Source organism: Fistularia commersonii, chromosome 22, assembly GCF_037954325.1.
Source record: "Fistularia commersonii isolate RoL2024-O1a breed Wild chromosome 22, RoL_Fcom_v1.0, whole genome shotgun sequence".
Taxonomy (NCBI): Eukaryota; Metazoa; Chordata; class Actinopteri; order Syngnathiformes; family Fistulariidae; genus Fistularia; species Fistularia commersonii.
The window spans coordinates 8972114-8998430 of record NC_141305.1 but is presented as its reverse complement, the minus strand read 5'-3'; the positions used below and the strand labels follow the sequence as shown (position 1 = coordinate 8998430).

Genomic DNA, 26317 nt, shown 5'->3' with positions numbered 1-26317 from the left:
ACACTCTCAATTGTGTTGATACTAAGAACAGGCTTAAAGATCTTAAGAATATTAGAAGTTATTGACCTTCATTATTGACATTCAGAATATATTGATAAAATTACATATTTTCATTCATTTCAAAAAGTTCTCTGAATACAGGCATAGTAAGGGAGGAGTTGTGTGTGAATCAGACATTAAGTACCACAACCTAAATAAACACGACTTACAGTACACATGTAGCAACTCTTGTTTATACTGTATATTTATATATAATATCTTAAGCAGAGCAATCTTAACTCAGCAGAGCAGATATAACACAATTTCCTTTGCAGTCATTATTATACATCCAGCTTTAATACAATACAAAATAAAAATTATCCATGTATATAAGACTTAAATTGGAACTTCCAAACCAGAAGCAACTTTTCATGACAGTTTTACTGATAGTTTGTCTGTCCTTCCTCTAACACATTTTATCAGGAGTGCCTTTAAAACATACAACAGTAATTACTAAAGTGGTACATGTCGCTGCAGGTCAGAGTTCAGTCACCTTTGTTTATAGGGGACATATAATGTAGGGCCAGCTAAAGAGGTTTCAATTTACAATGAGGGTACAATTGTGAGCATCAGTTAAGACAACAGAAACTGTAATTGACACTTAAATGATGTGCCTACGTACAATTAACTAAGCATTAACTTGTATCAATTTACATTTAACAGAACTGTATGTAAAGATGCTGTGAACATTAGTAACACAATAGTCATCACTAAGCCATGGAGCAAAGGTTGACAAAATCTCATCACAAACTTACAGTAGCGTAAAGACTGACAAATACATTTGTATTTATTGAGAGGTAACATTTTACCATATAAGATTTTCATTGTTGATTAGTTTTTTTTCTCTCTCCAGTAAACGAGTTTGCTGCCCTTTATATTTTCAGAAAAAATAAATGTTATTAAAAAAAAAGTGTTTCTAACACCCAGATGATTTTCTGACTTCAAGAAGCCAGCATACGCTGTCGCTGACACAAAAGAACAGGTATCTTTCAGATTTAATAATGCGGAAAAACATTTCAACTGGGTCATTGAAACATGATTCAAACTAAATAATTATGAAATATACATCCATCGTCTACTGCTTATCCTGCACTTAGGGTTGTGGTGGGTGCTGGAGCCTATCCCAGCTGCCATCGGGCAAGAGGCAGGGCATACCCTGGACTGGTCGCCAGTCAATCGCAGACAGACAACATTCACTCATTCAGGGCAATTTTCCCAATTTTTTCCAATTAGCCGGCAGCATGTTTTTGGACTGTGGGAGGAAACCGGAGAGCCCGGAGGAAACCCGCGCAGACATGGGGAGAACATGCAAACTCCACACAGAAAGATCCCCTTGTCAGAATCGAACCAGGGTGGTGAGGCCAAGGCTCTAACCACTGTGCTGCCCTGCCGCCACGATTATGAAATTGTTTGCAAACAACATTATAGTTGTCACATAATTGCTAAATAATTTCCGCCAACTAACAAACCAATACATCAATAAGTATTTCATATAGGTGTTATGTAACCATATCTGTCAATTAATTGGTCTTCTTTGAGTGCAAAATATGCACCTGTAAAACTGATAAACCATCATCATGATTTGGGATTTTAATTGACATATGAGAGATCTTCATCTTGGTCATCATGAAACTTGTCAGTTACTTAAAACTTATTAATTATGACTGGTTAAAATTAATTCCTCTGCACTTAAAAGCATCATTATAAACCATTTAATACCTCTTGCTGTGAGGCAGGGGTGCAAACCACTGCACCACAGTAAACCTGAATACGCTAATTGGAAGATAATGCATATCAGTATTTTATATTGTTCATTGAGAAAGCTTGGTTGGAAATCATTAGCTTTAAAGCTAACCTGCAGCCAAGCTACAATTATTTTGATGGATCACTTGAAAATGCACATTGAGTTCTTCAGGTATAAAACATTTAAGGAGTCTAAGATCCACGAATAGCAGAAATTAGGTCTATTGAATTCTAAACCTGTAATGATAATAAAGTTGAAGATCTATCATTTACTTTGGTGTTTTTTAAATGTCTACTCATTAATGCTTTCCTCTATTATTTTTATGTTCTAGACTCCTCCTTTTTATTATACTTTATTAATACCATGGATGAACCATGAGCAGTTGGCATGCCATCTAGCAGCACCAGGGGAGCAGTTATGGGCTCAGTGTCTTGCTCAACTACACTTCAATACACTAGGAGGTGGGAATTGAACCAGGTATGTTTAGTTCCAAGGACGTGTTTTGTTTGTAGATCAGGAAATCTGCTCTGCAACTACAAACTCATCTAAAAACATCTCTTCAGGACTAACCATAATTCTAATGTTTTTTATTGTTTTGTTTTTACCAACCTGGAAATGTGCTATATATATTTGATAATTTCTTTTTCCTCTTCAAATTAATAATGCTAAAATATGGGGGAAATGAAACACAAAATTTGAAGGGGATAAAGGAGCAAAACATTAAATACTCATTAAGGAGAGAAAAAACATCACCTTGAAATTATCTGAAGATTGAGAATTTTCAAAAATATTTGTTAATACAGAAACAATACATTCAAAAATCAGATTAGTAATGCTGTGTCAGAAATACATTTTAATTGCCCTACAAGCTGTGCTGAAAAGCACTACCAACAGCTACTGGCCACTTCAGGGATTCCTAAAGATAAGTTTATGATTTAATTATGAAAAATAACGAGATTTGCAGTTGAATGATGGAACGGTTATGTAATGGCTTACAGTGCAGCAACACCATACAGCTTGACTTCATCTCCCAGGATGCAGTGAAGGTTTATAACTCACACTGCACACTAAATACTTAAAATATTGGCACCAATAAATGCAGAGAAACAGACTAACTTTTACTGTACACAATTCATAAAGGGTTGGCAAGTGGTGCTGCCCCTCTCCTGGACATGTCAGCTCACAGGAAATATGGGGTGGTGGTCCGCGGGGGGATGACCCTCTCAGAATCAGGCACAGCTCTAAAGAGCTTAGGCTCCCTCGTGTTAGCGTCTTTGAAGACCATTATGGAGGCAATGTTGCCGCAGCGGTAGCAGTAGTTAGGGGCTGACCACACAGTTACCAGCTTCTCATCAAACATGAACTTGTAGCCCTCATGGACAAGCTGGTGCGCCCGGCAGATCAGCTTCAAGTTGTTGATATGAACAAACTGCAAGGTTTCATGACAAATGAAAAAGCATATCAACAAACCCCTCTTCAGGAGAGCATACACATACATCTATGCTTGCAACTGTCAAAAAATACAAAAATTTACAGCTGAAAATCCATGTTGAAACATTTACTATTTCTGCACACTGACTGAATGCGTACTTGTGAATGTTAGGATTTCAGCACCCTGCTACCCTACCATGTCATAGTTTCCTCCAAATTTTACAGTAATTGAGAGTATGCTTTCACAATTTTGTGACTTGTTTCTTGCACAAAACGCTTAAAAATCAAGAACAGTTATGTCTTTTTATACCTCTTTAGGCCTTATTGGTTTCAGACTGCTAGCAGATGGTAAAAATACATAATCTAAAGGTTGGGAGGTACAGAAGCTAAAGGAATGCTGAGACATCAATAGCCTGTTAAGAATTGGAAAAAAAAAAACATGATTTTTTTTTTTTTCAGAAATTGGAGAAATAGAAACAACCTTCAAGGAAACCTTATTAGATTCAAAATAAGAACACCAACCTCATTAGTGACCTTTGCCCCAAACAACCAGCCTGCTCCTCTAGGACTGATGGCCCATGTGTCCACATCCTCTGGGTCTGACCACACCAAGTCACAGAAGGCTCCTTTGTGTGGAATTTCTTGGTTGCGCTCAATGGTTCGGATTTGGTCTAGGGTTTTAATGTCAGGAGAGAGTCCGCCATGCACACACAGCACCTGCTCGTCCATAAGCTGGTGACACAGGAGAGATGCGGTTTTATCAAGGGCTCACAAACACGTCTCACTGTCACTCATTCATTCATTATGTACAGCTTATCCTGCACTCAGGGTCACAGTTGAAGATCAATCTCTGGACCACTGATAGAGACAAACAAAAAAATGTACTCTCATTCACAATTCTGGGTCTCCTTTGGTTACCTACAAGAAACCCACACAGTCTCTCTCTCTCTCTCTCACACACAGACACACACACACATACACGCACGCACGCGCGCGCACACACACATACACTAACACAAAGATTGTTTGTAAGACCAAATTTTTTCCCAAGAGGATCACTAAAGCTGTTTGCTGTTGTCCCATGACACTGTCATGAAGTAGGAATATTTCAGGCATCCTGAGTATGATTACTGCAGCCTCCTATGAAACCAAACAATATTCTCCAAAAATGGCAGCACATAAAGAAACCCAATTATTTTTTTCTGGTTTTCATTATATTTGTTCTGGTTTATTGGGCCACTTTTTGCAGTTCTAAAGGCCATGTGTTTCAAATATTGAACATTTTTCCTGTGCAATTTGAGCTGAATTCTCTATAATTTGGATAATATCTTGTTTTTTATGTCTTAGTGATTTTAAGGTAATGTAGAGCTAAATTTCTCCTGCAGTTGTAGGTATTCTTTTCTGTTTTTGTTTTTGTTTTTAAGGTTCGGTTTTTCATCCTCAGCATCTTCTCAACTCATCTTTTTCTACATCATTCCATGCAACTAATTAAAAATGAAATCCCTCAATACTTACAGCAGCAACAGTTAACATATCAAACACTTTAGTGCAATAACGCCAGGCATTCGCGTTTCCATACTTTGTCTGGCACTCATCTGTAAGACAGACAATTTTGTCAAACAAATTGAATGGATATTGTTGGAAACAAAACAATATGAAAGCTAGACACCCATCTCACCATAAAACCCATAAACCTGGGTAATCTGTCGGCTCTCGTGATTTCCTCGCAAAAGTGTGATGCGGTCAGGCCACTTGGCTTTTAGCACCAGTAGGTACGTGAATGTCTCCAAACTGTAATATCCCCGGTCGACAAAGTCGCCCTGGGGGGCAGAGAAGTCCAGGTACTGAGCAAACACAACAACCCACAGACAAGTTTACACTGGGGGAAAAAAAAAGCATACAAACCATGAAAATGTAATTTGTATCTGGAACCTGGCCACCAGTTCGGAAGAGCTCACAAAGGTCATAAAACTGTAAAGTGAGTAGACATGACATGCTTATGGGCATTTAAAACTTGTCATCTTTTATGCAATAAGAGGACGAACACTGTGATCATACCTGTCCATGGATGTCCCCACATACTGTTACTGGAGTGGACACTGGCTGGACATTGGACTCCTCCAGCAGAAGATCACACACATAGTCACATAATCTCTGGATATAGGACACATTAATTAGATTCGATTATTTCATCCTTACTGTAGATTAGTTAGCTGTTTTATTTTGGATTGTTTCATGCAAATTTATAATCAACAGCTCCATTTGCTGTTTCTCTTTTTTTTTTCAAGTAGTTTTATTTTTATGATCAAGTAATGTTTTTCCCCTCAAACTAACAGGGAATTTACAGTAATTTGGGGTCATTTCAGTCTCATATTCTCATATCATGCCATCACTTTTCAAAGTCATTTTCAGGTATATTTGAGATCTATTTTAAGTTAATTTTTTTGTCCTTTTCAGTTTAGTTCCTGCTTATTTCAAGTTAAGATAAATGCATACACATTTTCCAGCCATTTCTTGTAAAAGATATACTGAGATACTTTCCAATACTCCTTCAAATCTGTCAACTATTAATTGTCAATTTCCAGTTAAACAAGCTATTTATTTCCTTATATTTACTAATTAATTCAAGCCCCTAAGTAAATTGGTTTATTATTATTTTAAATCTGTCAGATCATGGTGGTCAAATGAAAGCCTTATTAAAGGCAAATGGAGGCGAGGTTCACTTACAAAAGAAAACATTTTTCAACAATTCAGTTGGGATTCATCCCTTATAAAGATCACCAATGCTTAGCAGTAATGCTAGCAAATAATGCAGTGGAAATATGGTAAGAAATGATCAAAGATATGGTTAGGAACAACTTCAATACTGATCAAGAAATAGCTTGAATAAATAATTATATAAAAATTCAAAAAGTAAACAGTAGAGTTAAACCTCTAATAAATGGCATCAGATATTTTTAAATTAAATCAGTGAAATATAGCTCTATATAGCTTGTTGTTGACAACGGTGTCAAATTAATAACATTGTTACTGCAATAAACCCTTATTACCATATTATGTACGAATCAACAGGAGGCAACGTATGGAGTTGTTGCTGGTTAGATACAGTTAATCAAGTTAACAGTAAATATCAGTGGCCGTCAAGTTGATCGTCGGCATTACTTGCTCACCGCGGGCAGGTCCGACCATTTCACCTTGCAAATCCAGCAAAAAACCAAAGCCGGTCGGTGTCACTTTTAATTGAAGAATTGGCCATAAGTGAAGAATGCATGTGATGCGACTGCAAATGTTTATTTTTTCTATTTCGGCGTGCACTTTCCTGACGAGAGGTCAAGCGGCAGGCATTAGCCAGTCGAAGCTAACGCTAGCTAATTCCACTGACAAATCGTACAAATATCGTAGCGTAGACGAGAGTGCTAACACATCGCTAACTGTGACTAAGAGCCTCCCGGCCGGTCACTTTTACCTTCAGGTCGTTCTCTGGGAGATATTTGCACTGTTTGGCGATCTCGGCATATTTATCCAAATCTAAAGGCGCCATTATAAAGAGCTGTATGTCATGTGCAACTTCCTCCAATACTTGAGGAGCGTTCCATTCATGTTCTGATAGACGCCTCCTTCTCGAAGATACGCCTCCATTCGGTTCTCCACTTTTTTCAATGACAGCGTGTGTAAAACTGCGTGTAAACCTTTCAGTTCATTAAAAACAAGATAATATTTTCTTTGATTATTCAGAGAAATACTTTATTTCATTGCATTGAGAAAACTATCGACATGACGATTCAATATCATCATTTCCTTTGTACATGAAACCACACAAAAAAAAAAAATCATTTGACATCAAATTAAAATCTGTTTGGGGTGTGAACAACAAAAAAAAAGATTAGACAAAGTATTTTTTCCCGTTTAATTTCAGGAAAACACCAATACTGATTCGCTTGCAAACATATGAAATTATGAACATAAAATGTTCATTTAATTGTAGAAATAGATTTATTGGATTCATTTAGTTGCATTACAAACAATTTAATAAAAAATAAATAAAATAAAGAAAGTCATCAGCAAAACTGAAAGCTGGTGACGTCTAACTAGTCATGTGCGTAAAAATAACCTAAAAGTCGGTATGCGTGACCACTAACCATACCTACTTCAAACACCCTTCTGGGGTTCAGAGCTTTTAAATCTGAAATCGTCTATGAAGTGGGAGTGTTTATTTCAACCACCAGAGGGTACTGTACCATCATGTTTTGCGACCAACACAAACGGTTAAATTCCATGATCGGACCAAAAATGAAGAAACTGCAACAGAAGTAAATTGCAGCAACTGAAACTAATAAGTATTACTATTATCATTACTGTCCCTCCACAAGCTGCGACCCTATCTTATTGAAGGGGGTTTGTGTGTCTAAATGATTCTTGGTGCTCAGTTGTCAGGAGCTTAATGCCTATGATAGGCTCACCAAAATCAAACAGGCCTGAGGTGAGAGATCAGATGAGGTGTGCCACAGAAGACTCCTTATGAAGAACAACTATAGATTTAGTTTCCACGAGACACTGAGGCCCCCTCTGGAGCCTGGTCGTGGTGTCATGCTTGATGGCGAATGCCTAGTGGCCAAGCCTGCACCCATGGGGCTTGATTGGTTACAGCTCAAGAAAACAACTTGAGTTTCCCTTTCTCATGGGCTAACAACCCGTAGGAGGGGCCAGAGGTGATGGCTGAAGGCGGGGACTTTGACAGTCTGATCCCCAGCTGCAGAGACTGGCTCTAAGGATGTGGAACATCTCTTCTGTGTGGGGGCACACTTTTTCACTCTGGAGTAGCTGACAGTAGTTCTGATCTATTTTGGTGACCACGATCTCCAGCTCTCACTGGAGTAGGAGTGCTGAGAATCAGTATGTCCAAAGCAGAGGTCATAGTCCTCACCCAGAAATAGGTAGAGTGCCCTCCCCGGATTGGGGATGACATCCTACCCCAAGTTGAGAATCTGAGAAGCTTGGGGTCTTGTTCATGAGTGCGGGAAGAATGGAGAAGGAGATTGACTGATAGATCAGTGCAGCGTCACTAGTGATGCAGGCTCTGTATCTGTCTGTCAAGGTAAAGAAGGTGCTGGGCTGAAAGGTGAGGCTCTTAATTTACCGATCAATGTACGTTCCCGACCCCATCTATGATCATGATATAGGGGGCAGAAATTAATTTCCTCCACATGGTGTTTGAGCTCTCTGTTTGAGGGAGTTATACTGATCTGGGTGGGGCTCATTGAAGAGCTACTCCTTTGAACTGAGAAGAGCCAGATGAAGTGGCTTGGGCATCTTTTTTTAGAAGAAGAAATGCCTTCATTGTCACATACAGTTATACACAGAGCACAATATCAGTGAAATGTGACCATTGCATTAATCCATCATGGATAAACCATGAGCAGAATGCAGCTAAGGAACAGCTAGGGGTTCAGTGTTTTGCTCAACAACACTTAGACAGGCTAGGAGGAGCCGGGAATCAAACCAGGAATGTTTGGTTCCAAGGACGACCGGTTGAACCCTCTGCGCCATACCCCAGGTCAGGATGGTCAGGATGCCCCCTGGATGCATCCCTGTGAAGCTGTTCTAAGCATGTACCAACAGGAAGAGGTCGTGTGGAAGACCCCCAGATATGCTGGATGAAGTAGCTAGGAAGGACAATTGGAGACTGCAGCGAAGCTGCTGTCCCTGTGAGGTGACGTTAAATAGGTAGCAGAGAATGGATGATTATTATTGTTGTTATTATTGACTGCGTGTGGCTGTTTGCAAAAATTGTCTTCCGTGTATTGAGACCCACACTGAAAAATTACCATTAATGTGAGTATCTAAAAAAGAAGGGAAAATGACTGTTAGGTGCACACATAAGAAAAATAATTGCATAAAAGAAGGTTTGAAAGATATTGGATGCTATCTTTAAGTGTTGCAACGTTTTCCCGGATGAAGCAATTACACGTTACGCTCATAAACAGAAATCAAACGTTTCCAAATATTATTTGAATCAATTCAGCAAGAAATGGCTCAAAAATAACCTTGAATGGCAAAGCAAGCTAAAATTAATAAATAACTCAATTTTTTTACGGACCACCTTAAAACACACTAAACCCCACAGAAACCCCACCAAATCTACATTTTGACGGCAATCGAAAGAAATGATCGTAAAATTCCGCATGCAATTGCTATGAAAAGATTAAGATCTAATTGTTTTTTCAGTTATCAGTTCAGATGTTAATGTCAGTGTATCTAGGAGCACATCGCGGCCGTTTTTCTGGTTTTGCATTGTGTAACTATTTGCGCTAAATAAAATAAACAAATAATTAAATAAATATATAAATGGGAAAAAAAAATGAACGAATGGACGCTCCTGCGGCTCCTAGCCAATCAGCGAACGCCTCGGCGCCCATGGACGTTTTGTTTCGGCTTCCTATTGGATGGTTGCCCGCGATGCCGGGTTGGGAGATCAAGCTAGGTTGCGGAGCAGGTGGCGCTTTGACGGCGCTTCGCAGGGCAACAAACAGCAGCGTGCGCCGCGGGGGACGTCGATGGTGGGTTCCGCGTCCGTTCAGGGAAAGGTCTGAGAGAGACCGGTACCGGGGCTTTCATGGAGAGCTGAAAGTGAATATGAGGTTCACGTCCTTAATTATGTACATATCTTCGGTTTTGATAATTACCGTATACGGATTTATTGGATTTTGCCTAGCTGCACCTCGCATCAGCTCGTCCGATGCGTCGCCTCTCTCCTGGAAGCCCGACACCCGGGGGACCGTACCCGTCATGCCTCGCAGTTCTTCCGAGAGCCGCCTCTCCTCTCTCGGGTCACTGACACCGGCGCCTGCTTTTGTCCCCGCCGGCCTAACCGCCACCGTGAGCCCAACGTCCACAGCTGCGACCGCCATCCGACCCACAAGCGCGACCGACAGCGGGGCCGGTTCTTCTGTTAACTTCCAACTTCCAGCGCCGGATTCCAAGTCGAGCGGCCCTCGGAAAAGATCCGCCGATGCCTCGCTGTTCGCTCCGGAGAAATCGCTCCAGACCCTGGTGTCCATGGTCTCCCAGCGCTCCGCCAATGACGCTTGGGCTGCGGACGGCACCTACACGTCCGTGATCTCGGTGGAGAACAGCCACGGTGAGTCACCTACTGGTACGGCGGATTTAATCTTTAATAGTGGATCGAAGAAAAAAAAACATGATGCTCGATGGCGGAACGGAGACAACGTTCGTTGGAAGATGGGGCGGTAGAACCGCGGTGCTTTGGATGAGGGATTTGACGCAGAGAGAGGCAGTAAAACAAATTGCAACAATGGGCGACCCTCTGAGGGATGCTGCTCTCCATCGATCATCCGCAGCCTCACATTTCTCACTGGCAAGCTGTCAACACACCAGTGTGTGTAGATGTTATGTGATGTTCCTGAAAGCTATTCCAGGATTAGTGCGGCACATATAGCAATAGTGGGTGGGGGATGTTGTTGTTCAGTCACACAACGGGCACACACACAGCACATACATAGGCGACATCATTGAGTGTACCGCCGTCAAGCGGATATTATACCGACGGGATAGGACAAGAAACTAGTCAGCCGGTCGCATTGCCTCCATCACTATTGTTTGCTTGGAACATGGAGAACAAGGCCATCCAGCCAAAATGGCCAGTCAGCCATGAATGAGCAGCGACAGTGGAGCCCCTCCTCTTCTACCTCGCATCATCCATGTGAGGTTGTGTTGCTCCTGACAGCAGCGAGACGCCCATCAACCCTGCCCAATACATCACTTTGTGTGTCCAATATATATATATATATATATATATATATATATATATATATATATATATATAATACTGAACATGTGATCCAGCACTGTTGACCTTCTGATTTATACATAATGATTTTGCAAATGATAGGAGATGCCATGAGTAAAATGATGGAGTTCAAATGCGGAGAAATGCTGTAAAACGTCAGTAAGAAAACACTCAAAACCATAAGCCAGAAATTGCTTTTTAAAAACGATCGGAAAATGTCGTTGAGTAATATGCATTAAAAGAAAACAACAGTTCTCACAAATGCTGTTAAATAACTATGTAACAGGACAAAAATGAACCAAAGTCAGCTTAATATTACAGATATGTAATAAACTACTGCAATGAAATTGCAATAGATCATCATAATACATGTACTACAATGGGTAGAACGAGTATTTGATACACCGCTGATTTTTTAGATTTTCCTACTTACAAAGCATGTAGAGGTCTGATTTTTTTTTATCACAGGTACTCTTCAACTGTGAGTGATGGGATCTAAAACAAAAATCCAGGAAATCACATTGTATGATTTTTGATTAATTAGCATTTTATTGCATGACATAAGTATTTGATACATCAGAAAAACAGAATTTAATAGTCTGGTACAGAAACCTTATTTGGCAACGACAGAGATCAGACATTCCCTGTAGTTCTTGACCAGGTTTGCACACGATACAGCAGGGATTTCGGCCCATTAGTCCATACAGATCTTCTATAGATCCTTCAGGTTTTGGGGCAGTCGACGAGCAATATGGACTTCCAGCTCCCTCCAAAGATTCTCTATTGGGTCCAGGTCTAGAGACTGGCTAGACCATTCCTGTACCTTGAGATGCTTCTAATGGAGCCACTCTGTAGTGGCCCTGGCTATGTGTTTTGGGCCGTTGTCATGCTGGAAAACCCAGCCATGACCTATCTTCAAGGCTCTTACTGAGGGAAGAAGGTTGTTGGCCAAGACCTTGCGATTCATGGCCCCATCCATCCCCCCCTGAATACGGTGCAGTCGTCCTGTCCCCTTTGCAGAAAAGCATCCCCAAAGAATGATGTTTCCACCTCCATGCTTCACGTTGGGATGGTGTTTTTGGGGTTGTGTTCATCCGTCTTCTTCTTCCAAACATCGCAAGTTTAAACCAAAAAGCTCTAGTTTTGTCTCATCAGACCACATGACCTTCTTCCATCCCTCTTCTGGATCATCCAGTTGTTGGTTGGCAAACTTCAGACAGGCCTTGCCATGTGCTGGCTTGAGCAGGGGGACCTTACACGCTGCAGGATTTTAATTCATAACAGTGTAGTGTGTTACAGCGTAGTGTGTTACTAATGGTTTTCTTTGAGACTGTGGTCCTAGCTCTATTCAGGTAATTGACCACGTCTAGCCATGTAGTTCTGTGGTGATCGCTCCCCTTCCTCATGATCATTGATGCACCCTGATCTTGCATGGAGCCCCAGAACGATGGAGATTGACCGTCATCTTGATCGTCATCCATTTTCTAATGATTGTGCCAACAGTTGTTACCTTCTCACCAAGCTGCTTGCTTATTGTTCTAAGAATAAGAATAAGAATAAGAATAAGAACAACTTTATTAATCTCGAAGGAAATTGCTGTGCCAGAGTTACAGAAAATATAACAGTAATAAATAATAAAAGAAAGGCAGAATTAGAAATAGAAATAAACTATAAACTATAAAGTGTCTCAGTGAACACTGTAGCCCATCCCAGCCTTGTGCAGGTCTACAATTTTATCACTGATGTCCTTACACTGCTTCCTGGTCTCGGCCATTGTGGAGAGGCTGGAGTTTGTTTGTTTGAGTGTGTGGACAGGTGTGTCTTTAATACAAGTAAGGAGTTCAAACTGGTGCAGTTAATACAGGTAATGAGTGGAGAACAGGAGGGCTTCTTAAAGAAGAACTAATAGGTCTGTGAGAGCCACAATTCTTACTGGTTGGTAGGTGATCAAGTACTTAGTCATTCAATAAAAAGCAAATTAATTATTTTAAAATCGTACTATGTGATTTTCTGGATTGTTTTTTAGATTCCATCACTCACAGTTGAAGAGTACCTATGATAAAAAATGCAGACTTCTACATGCTTTGTAAGTGGGAAAAGCTGAAAAATCAGCAGTGTTTCAAATACTTGTTCTTCCCACTGTGTGTGTGCGTGTGTGTGTGTGTGTGTGTGTGTGTGTGTGTGTGTGTGTGTATATGTTGTAGAAAAAGTCTCACAATATGTTATAATATATTAGCTATTAAAAATAGTTCAGCTCAACTGGAATGAATTGTCTTTTTGTATATGAAATAAAATGGCCACTACCTTTTTTCATTCTTTATTTTTTTTGCCTGTGTGTCTATCTGTCATCCTGTTGCCCGTGATACTCTGACTGATAATGGGTTCTCACGTCAAGAGCTCGCTGTTCACATTGTTTTGTTTTGGCTTTTTTCACTGACCCTTTGTCATTTTATCTTCCTGTACTGACAGTGTACGCTAAGACAATAGAGGAAGATATCCCAAACACAATACTTCGTGTTGCGCTGCTACTGTTGTCAATATGACTCAGAATGTAGTATTAGTTTAGTTTTTACATTTTTTTTTTAAGATGCAAAGTCCTTTTAAAAAAAGTACCGTACTTCACTTGCTTGTGCTTACGTGACTGAAAAATGGCTGCCATCGTTCTAATTTGTAAGTAACAAATTTATGAATTTGTGCATTTAAAAATTTATCCATTCCTGTAAAAATCTCATGGAACAATAGAAAGGCTCTGCCTTTTTGATTTTTTTTTTTGTGGTTTTCCAGCCACAATATTTATAGAAAAAGTAAACAGCTATAGTTCAGTGAAAACAAAACTGTCATCTTTATCCATTTTAACAGTGAAGGGACCTGCAAGTTTTTGTCTTCTGACAACATCATCGCAGTTTGTTAGTCTCAGATTCAATCAGGTATCCAAGAGTTTGGCTGTAACAATTGCTTGATTACCCAATGATCTGATCTATGGTCATAAAGTTTCCAAATATTCCATAGGCGTTAAAAGGATTGTTACAGTTAAGGAAGGATCTTGTTTCCTCCAGCAACAGTTTTTCATACATTATAAATATTGTCCAATATTTTAATCACATCCAGACATCATGGGAAATATTGGTATCATGATTGCTTTAATTACATAATTGTTGATGTATGGCATATAATCACAGTGTTAAGCATTTCAACCTCAGCAATAATATTTCTGTGTTCCCAAATTTCCAGTGGGATTTAGGCTCTGCCTGTGTGCAGTGTGTTCTCTCAATACCTGCATGGGTCTCTCTGTTCTTTATTTTCATCCAATAGTCAAAAATCACTTAGTTGGTAATAGAGGACTAAACCCTGTGCACTGATAATGAATGAAACACCCATGATTAATATTATTTGCCTCAGACTGAAATTTCAAAGATAAGCTATCAATACATATTTTTTAAGTCTGGAGCAGAACTGGTATTATTACCTGATTGAAATCAACATGGGTTTTCCAAAGTCACCCATTTGATCTGTGAGGTAAAAACAAGTGTTTTTGAATGCTTCCAACCTCATTGTGCCCGACTAAAGGTCCCTCATGATATTATTCCAAAGGCATCACTACATGCGCAAAGGCATTGCCTATAACCATTTGTAATGCTGAGTCGAAAATACTGTAGGCTGGATGCTTGTTGTTTCCTGTATGTATGTAGGTGTGGATCCAGTCACCTCCACATCCACCCGCAATCTTTTGTGTTTGTCCTATGGGAACACCTCGTAGAAGCGTAGGGTTATAAGAGTGAAAGGTGAATCAGAGTTTGCATGCCTGCGCATTCAGCACGTCTCACATATTCTTTTCTTTGATGAGGGCTGACAGCCCCTCGACGGGGAGACAGGAGACTCAGACATGCTTCACACAGGCCTTTCAGGCCTTTCAGGCCTTTCGTAGTTACTTAAAGCAACAAACCTAAGCATGCACTGGCATACGTTTTAATCGTCTACCTTTTTCTTTCCCTTTCCTTTGCGGTTCCCTTCAGGGGTCACCACAGCAAATCATCTGTCGCTGTCTAACCCTCTCCTCCTCATCCCCTTCTCTTACATTAACTAACTTCATGTCTGTCCTCTTCTATTACATCATAAATCTCCTTTTTGGTTTCTCTCTAGGCCTCCCGCCTGACACTTCCAACCTTAATCCTTCTACCAATATATTGTATTCACTATCCCTCCTATGTACATGTCCAAACCACATAATATTCACGTGTATGTATAAATGTGTTTATTTTTTTGTATTTATTTATGCATGTATGAATTCTAAATGAAACACATTATATTGGTCAGAGTGCCTTAATTATTTTAATCAAACAATGGCATTTTAGTATCCTTGACCCTACATTTCGCACAGTCATATAGCTTAAACTGTGCCAACTGAGAGACAAATGAAAGCATAATGACATCTGGGGCAAAACATTTTAATGAACTGACATTAAATCCCTTAGTATATGGAAGTCAATACCTAAAAATGTCAAAACTCAACACGCGTGGCTTTTGTGGGCTCATTCAGAATTACGCATGTTATTTTGAGTGAAGATGCAGCATTCTTCTGCCTGAAAGATTCTATAAAATTCTTAAATAAGCTACAGCTAAAAAAGAATAGTTTCCAGCTTACACACTATTTCTCCTCTCTGTGAAATGTTTGTGAAGGATGACAATTTGTAATACCAGGTTTGTATGATGTAAAAAGTGGCAAAAAGAAAAGCGATACCAACTGCCTCATCAAATTGTTGTTAAAGCAATCAAATGAAAATACTTTGAAAAATGATTAGTAAGTAAGCAGCAGAAAAAAATAATATTATGACAGAATTAAACACTTTATTTCCCATTTAAAACTGAAAAATCTCCAAAAGTTGATCTCGGTAGTTTACAGTTTAATTTAGGAATACCGTGTTCAATGTAATTCATTAATAGCAAATTGTTATTTTTTTTCAGTGATTTTTCATGTTTTGAGAGTGAACTTAATTCTGTCATTATCTTTCCAAGCTTTCCTTTATATATCTTAAAAATGCTCTGCAACCGATGATTTTATACTTCTACAGTGGCTGTAATTTTTTTTAAACTATAGTGTGCTTTTGCTTTTATGATCTTGTAAAAAAAAAAAAAAAAAACAGAAAATCCTTAAAAATCCTACTGGAGATTATTTCTATAAACAGCCTGCCAATTGACCATAATTTAATTCATCCTCTTTTCTAAAAGGTTTGTTACTCTGTTATAATGTGACATACATATCCCATAAATTGCCAATAACATGTGTAATGCATAATGGTGCAATAAACCAAGAATAGTTTTATATATATATGATGCTGCCTTTTGTCTTCAGAGGGCCTGTGTAACTGCAGCAGTGGTGCTGAGGGTATCCTGGATTCAGAGGATTGCAACCAGACCACCGGTCAGTGTTTGTGTATGTCTGGATACACTGGCCTGCAGTGCGAGGAGTGCGACGAGGGTCACTTCTCTAATGGAACCAGTATTTGCCTGCCCTGTGCCTGTGACTCCTTCGGTGCCGTGAACAACCTCTGTGACAGGTAATGTTATTTCCCGCTTTATCCAGTCCCACAAAGCTGTGGTGTATGTGGTCCCCAGAGGAAAGTATTTAGTTTTTTTTTCTACAGTGTGCATGGAATATTTGACAAGAACATTGTTTGCAAATCATCTATTTCCACGTAGTTTTCGCAGGCCTCTAAAATCTTTGATAATGAATTGATTATAGCCTCTTCAGTTCAACACAAGAAAACTAATGTCTTTGGATCCAGACACCCTGAAGACATGAAAAACTAGTTTGAGGTTTTCCCCATCCAGCTATGGAGAACAAAGGCTGCTCAAATGTGGGAAGTAGTCTATTAGTATCGTCCTTTTCCTTATTCATTAACTGTTACCTGAATTGCACTGCAAAAGTAGATTTTTTTTTTCAATGTAGTCAAAGAAAATACCCTACTTGATAACTTTTTGAAAGATGTTAAAGCAACCAGATGGAAATTAACAGTGGCCCCCAGAGGAAAAAGCACATTTTTTTGTGTAATCACATACATTCATAATTATAAAAGGAAACAAGATGTAAAAACAAGCATCAAAATTGCACAAATGAGTATTTGTCAATGAATATCAGAAACACTGACACTCGGTCTCTCACTTAGCCGGCCAGTCACTGATGTTTGTAACCTGGAATGGGGTTGACATCCACATAGTAGAGGGGAGATCTGGACCGAATAAACCACGACACGAGGAATGCAACATTTGTAGCCCATGTCTAAGATTCATCTGCACATAGTGACTCTTGATGACTCAAGCCTCAGTCCAGTCCCTGTGAAGCTTTCCCAAATTCTTGAATGGATTTTGCTTGACAATCCTCTCAAGGCTGTGGTTATCCCTTTTGCTGGTGCACATTTTCTTACCACACTTTTTCCTTCCACTCAACTTCCTATGAATATGCTTGGGTACAGCACTCTATAAACAACCAGCTTCTTCAGCGATGACCTTTTGTGGCTTCCCCTTCTTGTGGAGGGTGTCAGTGACTGTCTTCTGGACATCGGTCAATTCAGCAGTCTTCCCCATGATTGCGTAGCCGACTGACACTATTTAAAGGCTCAGGAGACCTTTGCTGGTATTTTCAGTTAATTAGCTGTTTTCCAATACTGGTACTTTTTCACAATATTCTAATTTTCTGAGACACTGAATTTTGTGTTTCATTATCTGTAAACCATAATCATCAAAATGTCAAGAAATAAATGCTTGATATATTTTGCGCTATGTGTAATCAATCTATACGATATATGGTTATATATATGATATATGGGACAAAAAATATTGAACTTTTAATGGTAGTCAATTTTTTTAGCTTTACCTTTGTCTGCAATAAATAAGTATACATAAGAGAAAGACAGGTATTTTGCCCTCTAAACCAAAACAGACTATATGGATGTGAATTATTACTTATTCACCACAAGGACAGAATAGAGGCACCTTCTTGTCTCCCAGGCATCCCTGAAAGCACAATACATTTCATATCCTGCTTTCTCCTCACATTTACAGCCAAACACCACACAGACCTCACATGCTGCACAGCTGGAGCTATGTATGGAGGCTGGGAATGCAGCAAAAATAGTATCTCCACTTTCAGCCTCTAACTGGAGAAGGATTGCTATCGTCTTTCAAAACCATGTCCAGTTCTGTGTGAATGGTCTCTTTTATCATGCTCAGAGAAAAATTCTGACAGAGAAGCTAAATCTTGCCAGAAAGTGAGAAATGTTTATTGTACATCAGCCCAAAGACTTTGCACCTGGAAATCAGAAGTGCACGCAGCAGGGTTATTCATATAAAAGCTAATACACGCCGTCTTAGACAGTCTGAGCACTGTTAACCCTGATAGCCTGGATCAGGCCCCCTTCTCAGAAGCTCTTTGCTGCCAATTACACAGATTAGTTAGCTTTTCTACCCCCTACCTGACCGCTTTAGGTATCTCTCATTAGGTAATGAAGTTTCTTAATCTGTTCACTGCTGAGGAACTGCAGAGACAGTGAAACTTTGGAGGCCCAGCAAATATCTACTAATAGACCTGTAATCACATATTATACCTGATGCGGGGACTAAGGAGGGAATGGTCAGAATCAGAATATATGAACTTGTATATCAGCATAAGATTTACAGGGCAACAAACAACAAACAAAATGTACAAAAATGAATATGCAAAGAAAAAACACTGCATCTCTACATTCTCAAAGGTTACCAGCCTGGGACAGGTCCAGTCACGGAGCCACCCTTCCGAGATATTCTATTCAGTCTGTTAGTGTCACTGACTTCAATATGCCGCTTCCTCAGCAGTCAGCAACAGAGAAAACTGGACTGGCCATCAGTGACAGGTGGAACATCTCCTGCATCTTGCTCTATTTGAGCTGAGTCAGCTCATCCATCTCTTGCACATAGCATCAGTGTTGGATCTCCAGTCCAGCCTGTTGCTGATCCTGAACCCCATGTACGTGTAGTTTTCCACCACTTCAACCTCCCTCCTCCTCATCTGCAGTCACTATTGGAGCAGCGTCCTCTCCCTGACTTCCATCTCCTTGGTCTTGGTGATGTTCAGCCTCAGGAAATTCATATTCGTCCGCTCAACAAAGTTGCCTTTCAATCCCACCTCCGCCACCTGTCCCTCTTTTATACACCCAAACACTGCAGAATTATGAAAAAAAAAATCTGTAGTCGGCATGACTCGGAATTGAATCGACAATAAAGTGAACAGGAAAGGAGAAAGCAGTCCCCCGTGGTGGTCCTGTGCCATTGACCACCACATCACACAGAACACTGCCCAGGCAGCTAGGTAGTCAGTAATCCAGGAGACAATAGAGCTGTCGACACATATCACCTGCAGCAGAGGCAGACTTATGTTAAAAGCACTGGAGAAATCCAAGAATGTGATTCTTACAGTGCTTTATCCACTATTCAAATGCAAATTAGCCCAGTGTCAACTCCCAAGTGAGGCTGATAGAACTTCATAAGGTCCAACAATGTTACAATAACACTGAGACCAGTATCTCCAGGACCTTCATCACATGAAATGTGATGGTAATAGGACAATAGTCTGCCTGGTCCAATTGAGTGGACTCAACGGGACAGGGATCAGGCAGATACCTTCAACTGTATTGGCACTATCTCCCAACCTAGACACAGGTTGTCAATTTGTTTCCAAATAGAAGCCAGCTGGCTGGCATAGGTTTGCAATATCTTGGGGGAAATACCATCAGGTGCTGTTTACAGTCTCTGGGCTTTTGAAACAATGGTGTTTCTCCAGCTTTCTCCTAACCTGGCCTGTAATCCTAATCAGGGTTAGTGTAGGTGTCCTTAGTGGAGGAGGAGAGGTGCTGTACAAGACAATGAGGGGGGAGGGGTTGAGGTAATTCAGGCAGTAGGGGTGTGTAAGGGGACAACAGAAGTTGAGTTAAACCTGTTTAAGAAACAGTTTAGCTTGTTGGCGGTCGTCAGGCTGCCTGACAGCTGTATCCCTTTCCCCTTCCATCCAGTGATGCGCTTCATTCCTGTTCAACTATCCCTTATGTTATTCTGCTAGAATTTGTCCTCCAGCTTACTGCTGTAGTCGCCCTCATAGATTCTCAGCATCTCCTCGAGTTGAATCTGCATTCTCCCTTTGCATGCTCCTCTTTGTCACCAGACCAGAAACCTCTCTTCCTGTGGGTGAGCAATGCTTTCAGGTGGCTGTTGATCCTTTGCATGTTTTTGGGATGTAGTGCAGACTCCAGGCTGGCATAGTGCCATGTTCACAGAATTTGATGTATTCTGTGATGCAGTCATTACATTATTATTGTTCTTTGCATGTGGCTCACACAGCACTTTCTGACTGTTTTCAAAAAGTAGTCCTGAAGTGACTCAGCAGCCTTCCGAGTCCACCTCCCCACCATCCTTGTTTGGACAAGCTGCTTCCAGACAAGAGGGACATTATATGGGGTAAACAGGAACAGGCTGTGATCCTTCTTCCAAAGGGGGACTGTGGCACTCTTTGCACTGCTGGCATCTGCATTTAGGAGATCCAGTGTTTCATTGTCCCTGATAGGACAGTCGACTTATTAGTAGAAAGTGGGCTGTGATTTGTCCGGCAAAGTATGGTCAAAATCCCCGGAGACAACCATAAATTCCTTGGAGTGCTGAGTTGATGACATCGCAGGTCCCCGCTATATCAGCTGATAAACAAATGTAGACAGTAGCGGCAGATTTTGAATTCTAGTCAAATAATAAACATATCCTCACGCCAAGTAATTAAATGTATAAGAGTTATAGAGATTGGTTCTGATGTCAAGGAACCTTTAACACTTACTGTTCTAGGGTTGTTCATTTGAAGTCATTTTTGCTAATCAGCAAATTCTCAGAAAATGTCTTGTTGATTTCAGACATACTTGAGTGTTTTGTTTCTTTGTTTTTCAAATTTAAGCTGATTTTGTAATTTGGTGTTTTCTTCCAAATATTAAGTAGTTCAGGTGCTTATTTAAACTTAATTTTCTTTACCTTGATTATGTTTTTGTCCAGATTTCAGTGTATTTTATGCAAATTTTTAAATTCTTCAATTAAAGAAAAAATAATTTTCCCGACGCCATTTCATAAGAATATGGGATAGTCCACTAGAAATTTCTCAGTGACTTACTTTGATTATTAGTTAATTCCTTATTGACTTTGTCAACCCCCAACTTTGAGAACCTCCGCACTCTGCCCCAATCTCTCCCACACTACTCCCTTACATATGATACACTGTAATGTTAATTTGTCTTCAAATAGTGGTCATTGTCATGACGCAATAGAGTCTAGTGTCAGAGGTTGGCAGTCTCCAACTAAACCAAGAACTTGTTATGCCACAATGTAGTATAACAAGGTCCAAGCACAGGCTATTCCGGTTCTTCCGCGGCAGGTCTATGTGTGGAGTATCATAGTTTTGTTTCGGTGACTATGAAACTTAATGTAATATAGGCTGACTTCACTGGATGCGGGAGGAAAAAGCCCCAGGCGTTGAGACACAACCTGGTTTGTTTGCGTGTCTGTACAGCGTACAATAGCTTCTGTCCATGTATGGGAGAAGTGAAACATGACAAAGTATCAGTGAGGAACTCACAGATTTCTCCTAGATGGAGACTTCAGTTAGAGCATGTCTATGCTGCCACTCTCTGCAGGCATTTATGATCATTGATAGACTGAAACTAGAAAATGGTGTTCTTTCCAGATCATACTAAATTGGATATACTCACTGGGCATACTCAGTAACGCTTTATTAGGCACAACTTTTCAACGGTCATTAACACAAATATCTTAACAGCAACTTTAATAGCAACAAAGATTAAATGTAATTTATTCGGTTGGAAATTCCACCAAATTAGAACAAAGATAATAAAAAGAGTAGTTACTATAAAATTCTGTGCCAAATCCAGAATAACAAGATTATTTTTTCTTTAAACCATCGAAAAAGTAAGCAGTCATAGTAAAGAAACCATCATAACCATATTTTTCTGATTAAAATGAATAAACCATGTTTCTTATACTCCTCATCCTTATCACACTTGTTTAATCTATTCGGATTGTGTTGCATTAAACATGCAGAGCCAAAGAGCAATTACAGTTGCAAAGTGTTGGGCGCAGCACTCACAGTATATACACCTAAAAATACATGTATTTAAATCAGCAGGGTTATTTTGTGTCTTGAGTTGTTAACAGACCCATAAAGTCATTCTGTTTGTTTTTTCCCTATTGTTCTCAGACCAAGATTCACAAAAGTAGCAAGGAACATTTTTGTAGCTGACATGACTGACTGTAATACAACATTTTGCACTGGATTGTTACTAAGTTCCAGCAAGAAGTTGAAGGGGATTTTATTAATGCAGTTTTAGTCAGTGGTGCAAAAAACACAGCACCTACGATAGGTTTTGCATTTTGAATTTCAATGTTTGCTAGTTCATAGTCTCTTCAGGTCATTGGAAGTCCTCAAGTACTTGTAAAGCGGGAAAAGTGAATGTTGTGGCTTTTTTGTAGCCTTTAAGAGAGCTTGACATCAGCTTGTTTCTGATGATATGATAAGGTTTTACGAGTTGTTTAATATACTGTCTGGCAAAAGCACTAAAGGCATCTTGCGCAACGTTAAAATACAAACACACCTTAAAATCAGAAAATATTTTAATGTTTTGTTTTTTTCTCATGGTTGCTGATTTGTTATGTGTTTTCAGATTTTATGTGATGCCCAACAGATTTCTAGTAATGTTTTCCAGATTTATTGCAAATCTACTAGAAAATAATTTAAATCGCTGAGGGGGGTCAAATTTTAATTACAAATTTTCGGTACAAAAAAATCCATGGTGTGGCATTTGGCACCACAACTATTTTTGGCCAGCTGGCACAGATCGAGTTAAGGAAGTAAACTTTCTTCCAAGAACATTTGAAAACTTGGTTGCTAAAAAGTCACCAAGAGGTTCAACTATAAGGAAGCAATGCAGGTCAGAGTTTTATCTGCAATTCTTGCACAAGGCAAGTTAATTAACAACCCGAGGCCTTAAAACTGAACATAAAAATCGTTGCTATTATTGGAAGAAATAACTAAAGGCAAAACAGCAAGAGCTTTATATACAATTCCAATAAAATTGTCAGGAATAGAAAATTACATTTTGATTACAAAGATATTTTAGATTTAGAAAATAGCCATTTAAGTAATACACTGTCAGACAGACTTGTTTGTGAAAGGCTTTCATTGAAACCCATCAGGGAACTTTTAGGACATTATAGGCTGCAGGCTAAACAGAGTGTCTACCAGTCAGTTCAGACTGTCTATTAACACTGGTTAGTCTCATCAGATGCAGAGCCATTGTCATTTATCACTGTAGGCCTGTGCTGCAGCTCTGAACCTGATATGTAACCAAACAGAAGCAATTCCTTTTCAACACTCAAGTAATGCATGTAATCGCATCCCGATTCAAGATCTTTAACATTTCCAATGACATAGGCCTCTCCTGCAGGTTTATGCTGTTTAAAATTAGCTACTACCAGTTGCATGTCTTAATGTTTGAGGAATAACAAAACCACTTGTATGTGTTGAATCAGTAGTATATGTGGGTCATATCCTCTGGGCTTTGTCTGTTAGCCGATTCTCTTTACAGCAGTATACAGAGTGGAGCCCTCATGTGTAATGAAATATTGATTTTTGTTGCAGATGTTTTCACTCCCACATCATCTGTCATTCTGCACAGTATCATCGCAGTGATCATCTGCAGTGGCTGCTTTTATTTCATTAGCTAAAACTTGAATCAAATTGCCAGGGTGGAGTGCTCTTGTCAGAGAGATTTTAGATCAGACAGTGCCAGTCAAAAACAGTACAAATCCTCAAGTTTTGGCAGAAATCAGTGGTGGAAAAGGATTTCAAGGACCTTTTTACAGAATGAAAGTAAGGCCTCCTAAATGCAAGATGCAACACAAAACATAAAAATTGCAGACAGAAATTTGACAGTATAAATGATCTGACCTTTAACCTTTTGCCACTGTGATTCCTTGTGTAGAGACATGACATTTTCTCTCTGCACTATATTTATTTCATTTTTCTTTACTGACTTATCTCATTTAGTGGCTCATGTGCACATCCCGGTTGTGGTAAAGGCAAATGAATCACTTTTACTAAAAAAAAAAAAAAAAAGGCATGACTCTTTAGCAGACCCTGACTGTTTACACAGTGCAATGATTCATTAATTAATTTGAAATATTTTCTATGTTAATCAATGTGAATAGTTTAAAATGTATATACATTTCCAACAAAATAAGCAACTGAAATTAGCAAAATAGAGTTATCCATTTGAGGACATTGGTATTACATCAAATAATCCATGCACGTCAAGAGATTTTTATAATCTATATTACAAGCATAAATCTCAAGAATTTAATGATTATATAAACATCAATACTTGTTTATGAACATAACATAAACATTTATTGTCATTTTATTCTTCTTTTAAACACTTGTTAATCTGGTTATTTACTGATGTTTAAATTTTTTTTTTTTTCCCCTTTTGTCTATAGTTATGTGTCTAGGCCTGTTACTGTACTGTACTATATTTTGATTGTTATGCAGAGATCTTTGGGGATTTTTTTTCCCACTCCAGGTATTTCAGATATTTTATCGAATATTTTTTACAGTTGTTTTCACACTTTGATGAATCTTTTCTCTCTTGGTATCATATCAACTCATTGCAGACGAGATTATATATGATGGCATCAAATGTTTCCTTTTTTTTTTTTCCGAGTCAAATTGTCTGTCCTTGGGGTGTATCAAGTCTCCTGGTACTCTGGACTCCAGAAAAGGAATAAGATATTGAACAGACACAGCAGACAGTATTTGTTCGGCACTGTTATGTTTCAAAGCCAGTGTTTGACTGCAGTTTAATTTTAGAAATTAAATACGGATCATTTGTGTAAAAAAACTTGCTGTTTGCAATCTTTTATAATATGTTAATATAACATTATGGTAGTTGGGGTGACAAGGTGGCACAGTGGTTAACACTTTTGCCTCACAGCAAGAAGCTCCCTGGTTGAATCTCTGCAAGGGTGGCCTTTCTTTGTGGTGCTCCGCGTTCTCTGGTTTCCTCCCACAATCCAAAAACATGCAAAAACTAAATTGCACAAACGTATGAATGTGAGAGTGAATGGTTGTATGTCTCTCTGTGTGGCCCTGTAATAGACTGTACCCCACCTCTCACCCAGTGACGGCTAGGATAAGCTCCAGCCCTACCGCAACCCTGAGTGCGGGGTAAGCAGTATATAGATAATGAATTAATGAATATTGTGGTAAATTATTGCAAGTTTGCATGTGTGTACATATTGCACGATTGGTGTTCTTATGTCACTTGTACTGTGACCCACATATTGAGGAGGATATAATATTGTGAAGTCTGTGGTTATTTGTTCATTAATTTTTATTCATCAAAGTTTTTACATCACCTTATAGCCTTTTAAATCTAGTCATGGGTGAACATCAGTGAAAAGCTGAAGGATTTACTCTCTCCCTGTGACATATCCTGTTTGAACAGTACCATCTCTTAGGGTATTTTGCTACAAAAAAAAAGGAACAATACTAAGTCAAGCCTGATCAGGCCTTAAACAGAAACAAGAGACTCCGAAACACTGTGCTGACAATGACTTGAAAACAGTTGAAGTAAATGATGAGTGACTGGAAGCAATTCCTCCAATGACTGTGTGGGCCTTCATACAAACAGCCTTTGTTAAAACAACTGCATTTAATGCAAATCAAGATGAGGCCCATGCCGATGCTTCGTGGAACGCACACACACACACACACACACACACACACACACAAACAAAAACAAACGAGAATCTACATTCCTTGAGAGACAATGTCTATTTGTCACAGACAAAGCAAGAAAGAGCTGCTCACAATGTCAAGTGCCGGATTTTGGGAAAAAAGAAGTTTGAGAACTTTTTTTGAAATATTATTTTGGGGAAAAAGAAGGCGTTACCATGCATGCATGCACTCATACACATTAATACACATACACACTCTCAAACGAGAATATACATTCCTTGAAAGACACTGTCTATTTGTCACAGGCAAAGCAAGAAAGAGCAACTCACAATGTCAAGTGCCGGATTTGGGGAAGTGAGAGCTTTTTGTGAAGTAATATTTTTGGGTAAAAAAAAGGCCTGACCGTCAGACAGGTTGATGTTGGAAAAAAAAAACCAGTATTCAGAACCCAGTTTTTCAATTATGATACATGTTACTTTGATAC

At 39.3% G+C, this 26317-nt stretch overlaps 2 protein-coding genes across 2 annotated transcripts in view; one reads left to right on the top strand and one right to left on the bottom strand.

The window, feature by feature from the left end:
- Positions 1 to 217: 217 nt before the first annotated feature.
- Positions 218 to 6809, bottom strand: LOC147221629 (serine/threonine-protein phosphatase 6 catalytic subunit). Its single transcript, XM_086169677.1, has 7 exons — positions 6681 to 6809; positions 5273 to 5368; positions 5120 to 5185; positions 4893 to 5034; positions 4730 to 4809; positions 3737 to 3946; positions 218 to 3212 (listed from the first exon to the last, which is right to left on the bottom strand). The coding sequence occupies exons 1-7, from the start codon at positions 6753 to 6755 to the stop codon at positions 2964 to 2966; spliced, it is 918 nt and encodes a 305-aa protein (XP_086025803.1). The 5' UTR covers positions 6756 to 6809; the 3' UTR covers positions 218 to 2963.
- Positions 6810 to 9644: 2835 nt separating this feature from the next.
- The window catches only part of LOC147221628 (multiple epidermal growth factor-like domains protein 9), a 37672-nt gene continuing 20999 nt past the window's right edge, over positions 9645 to 26317 (top strand). Inside the window, exons 1-2 of the mRNA XM_086169930.1 lie at positions 9645 to 10352; positions 16372 to 16576. Of these exons, the coding sequence (XP_086026056.1) occupies positions 9671 to 10352; positions 16372 to 16576 (887 nt within the window). The 5' untranslated portion in view covers positions 9645 to 9670. The remainder of the gene's footprint in view (positions 10353 to 16371; positions 16577 to 26317) is intronic.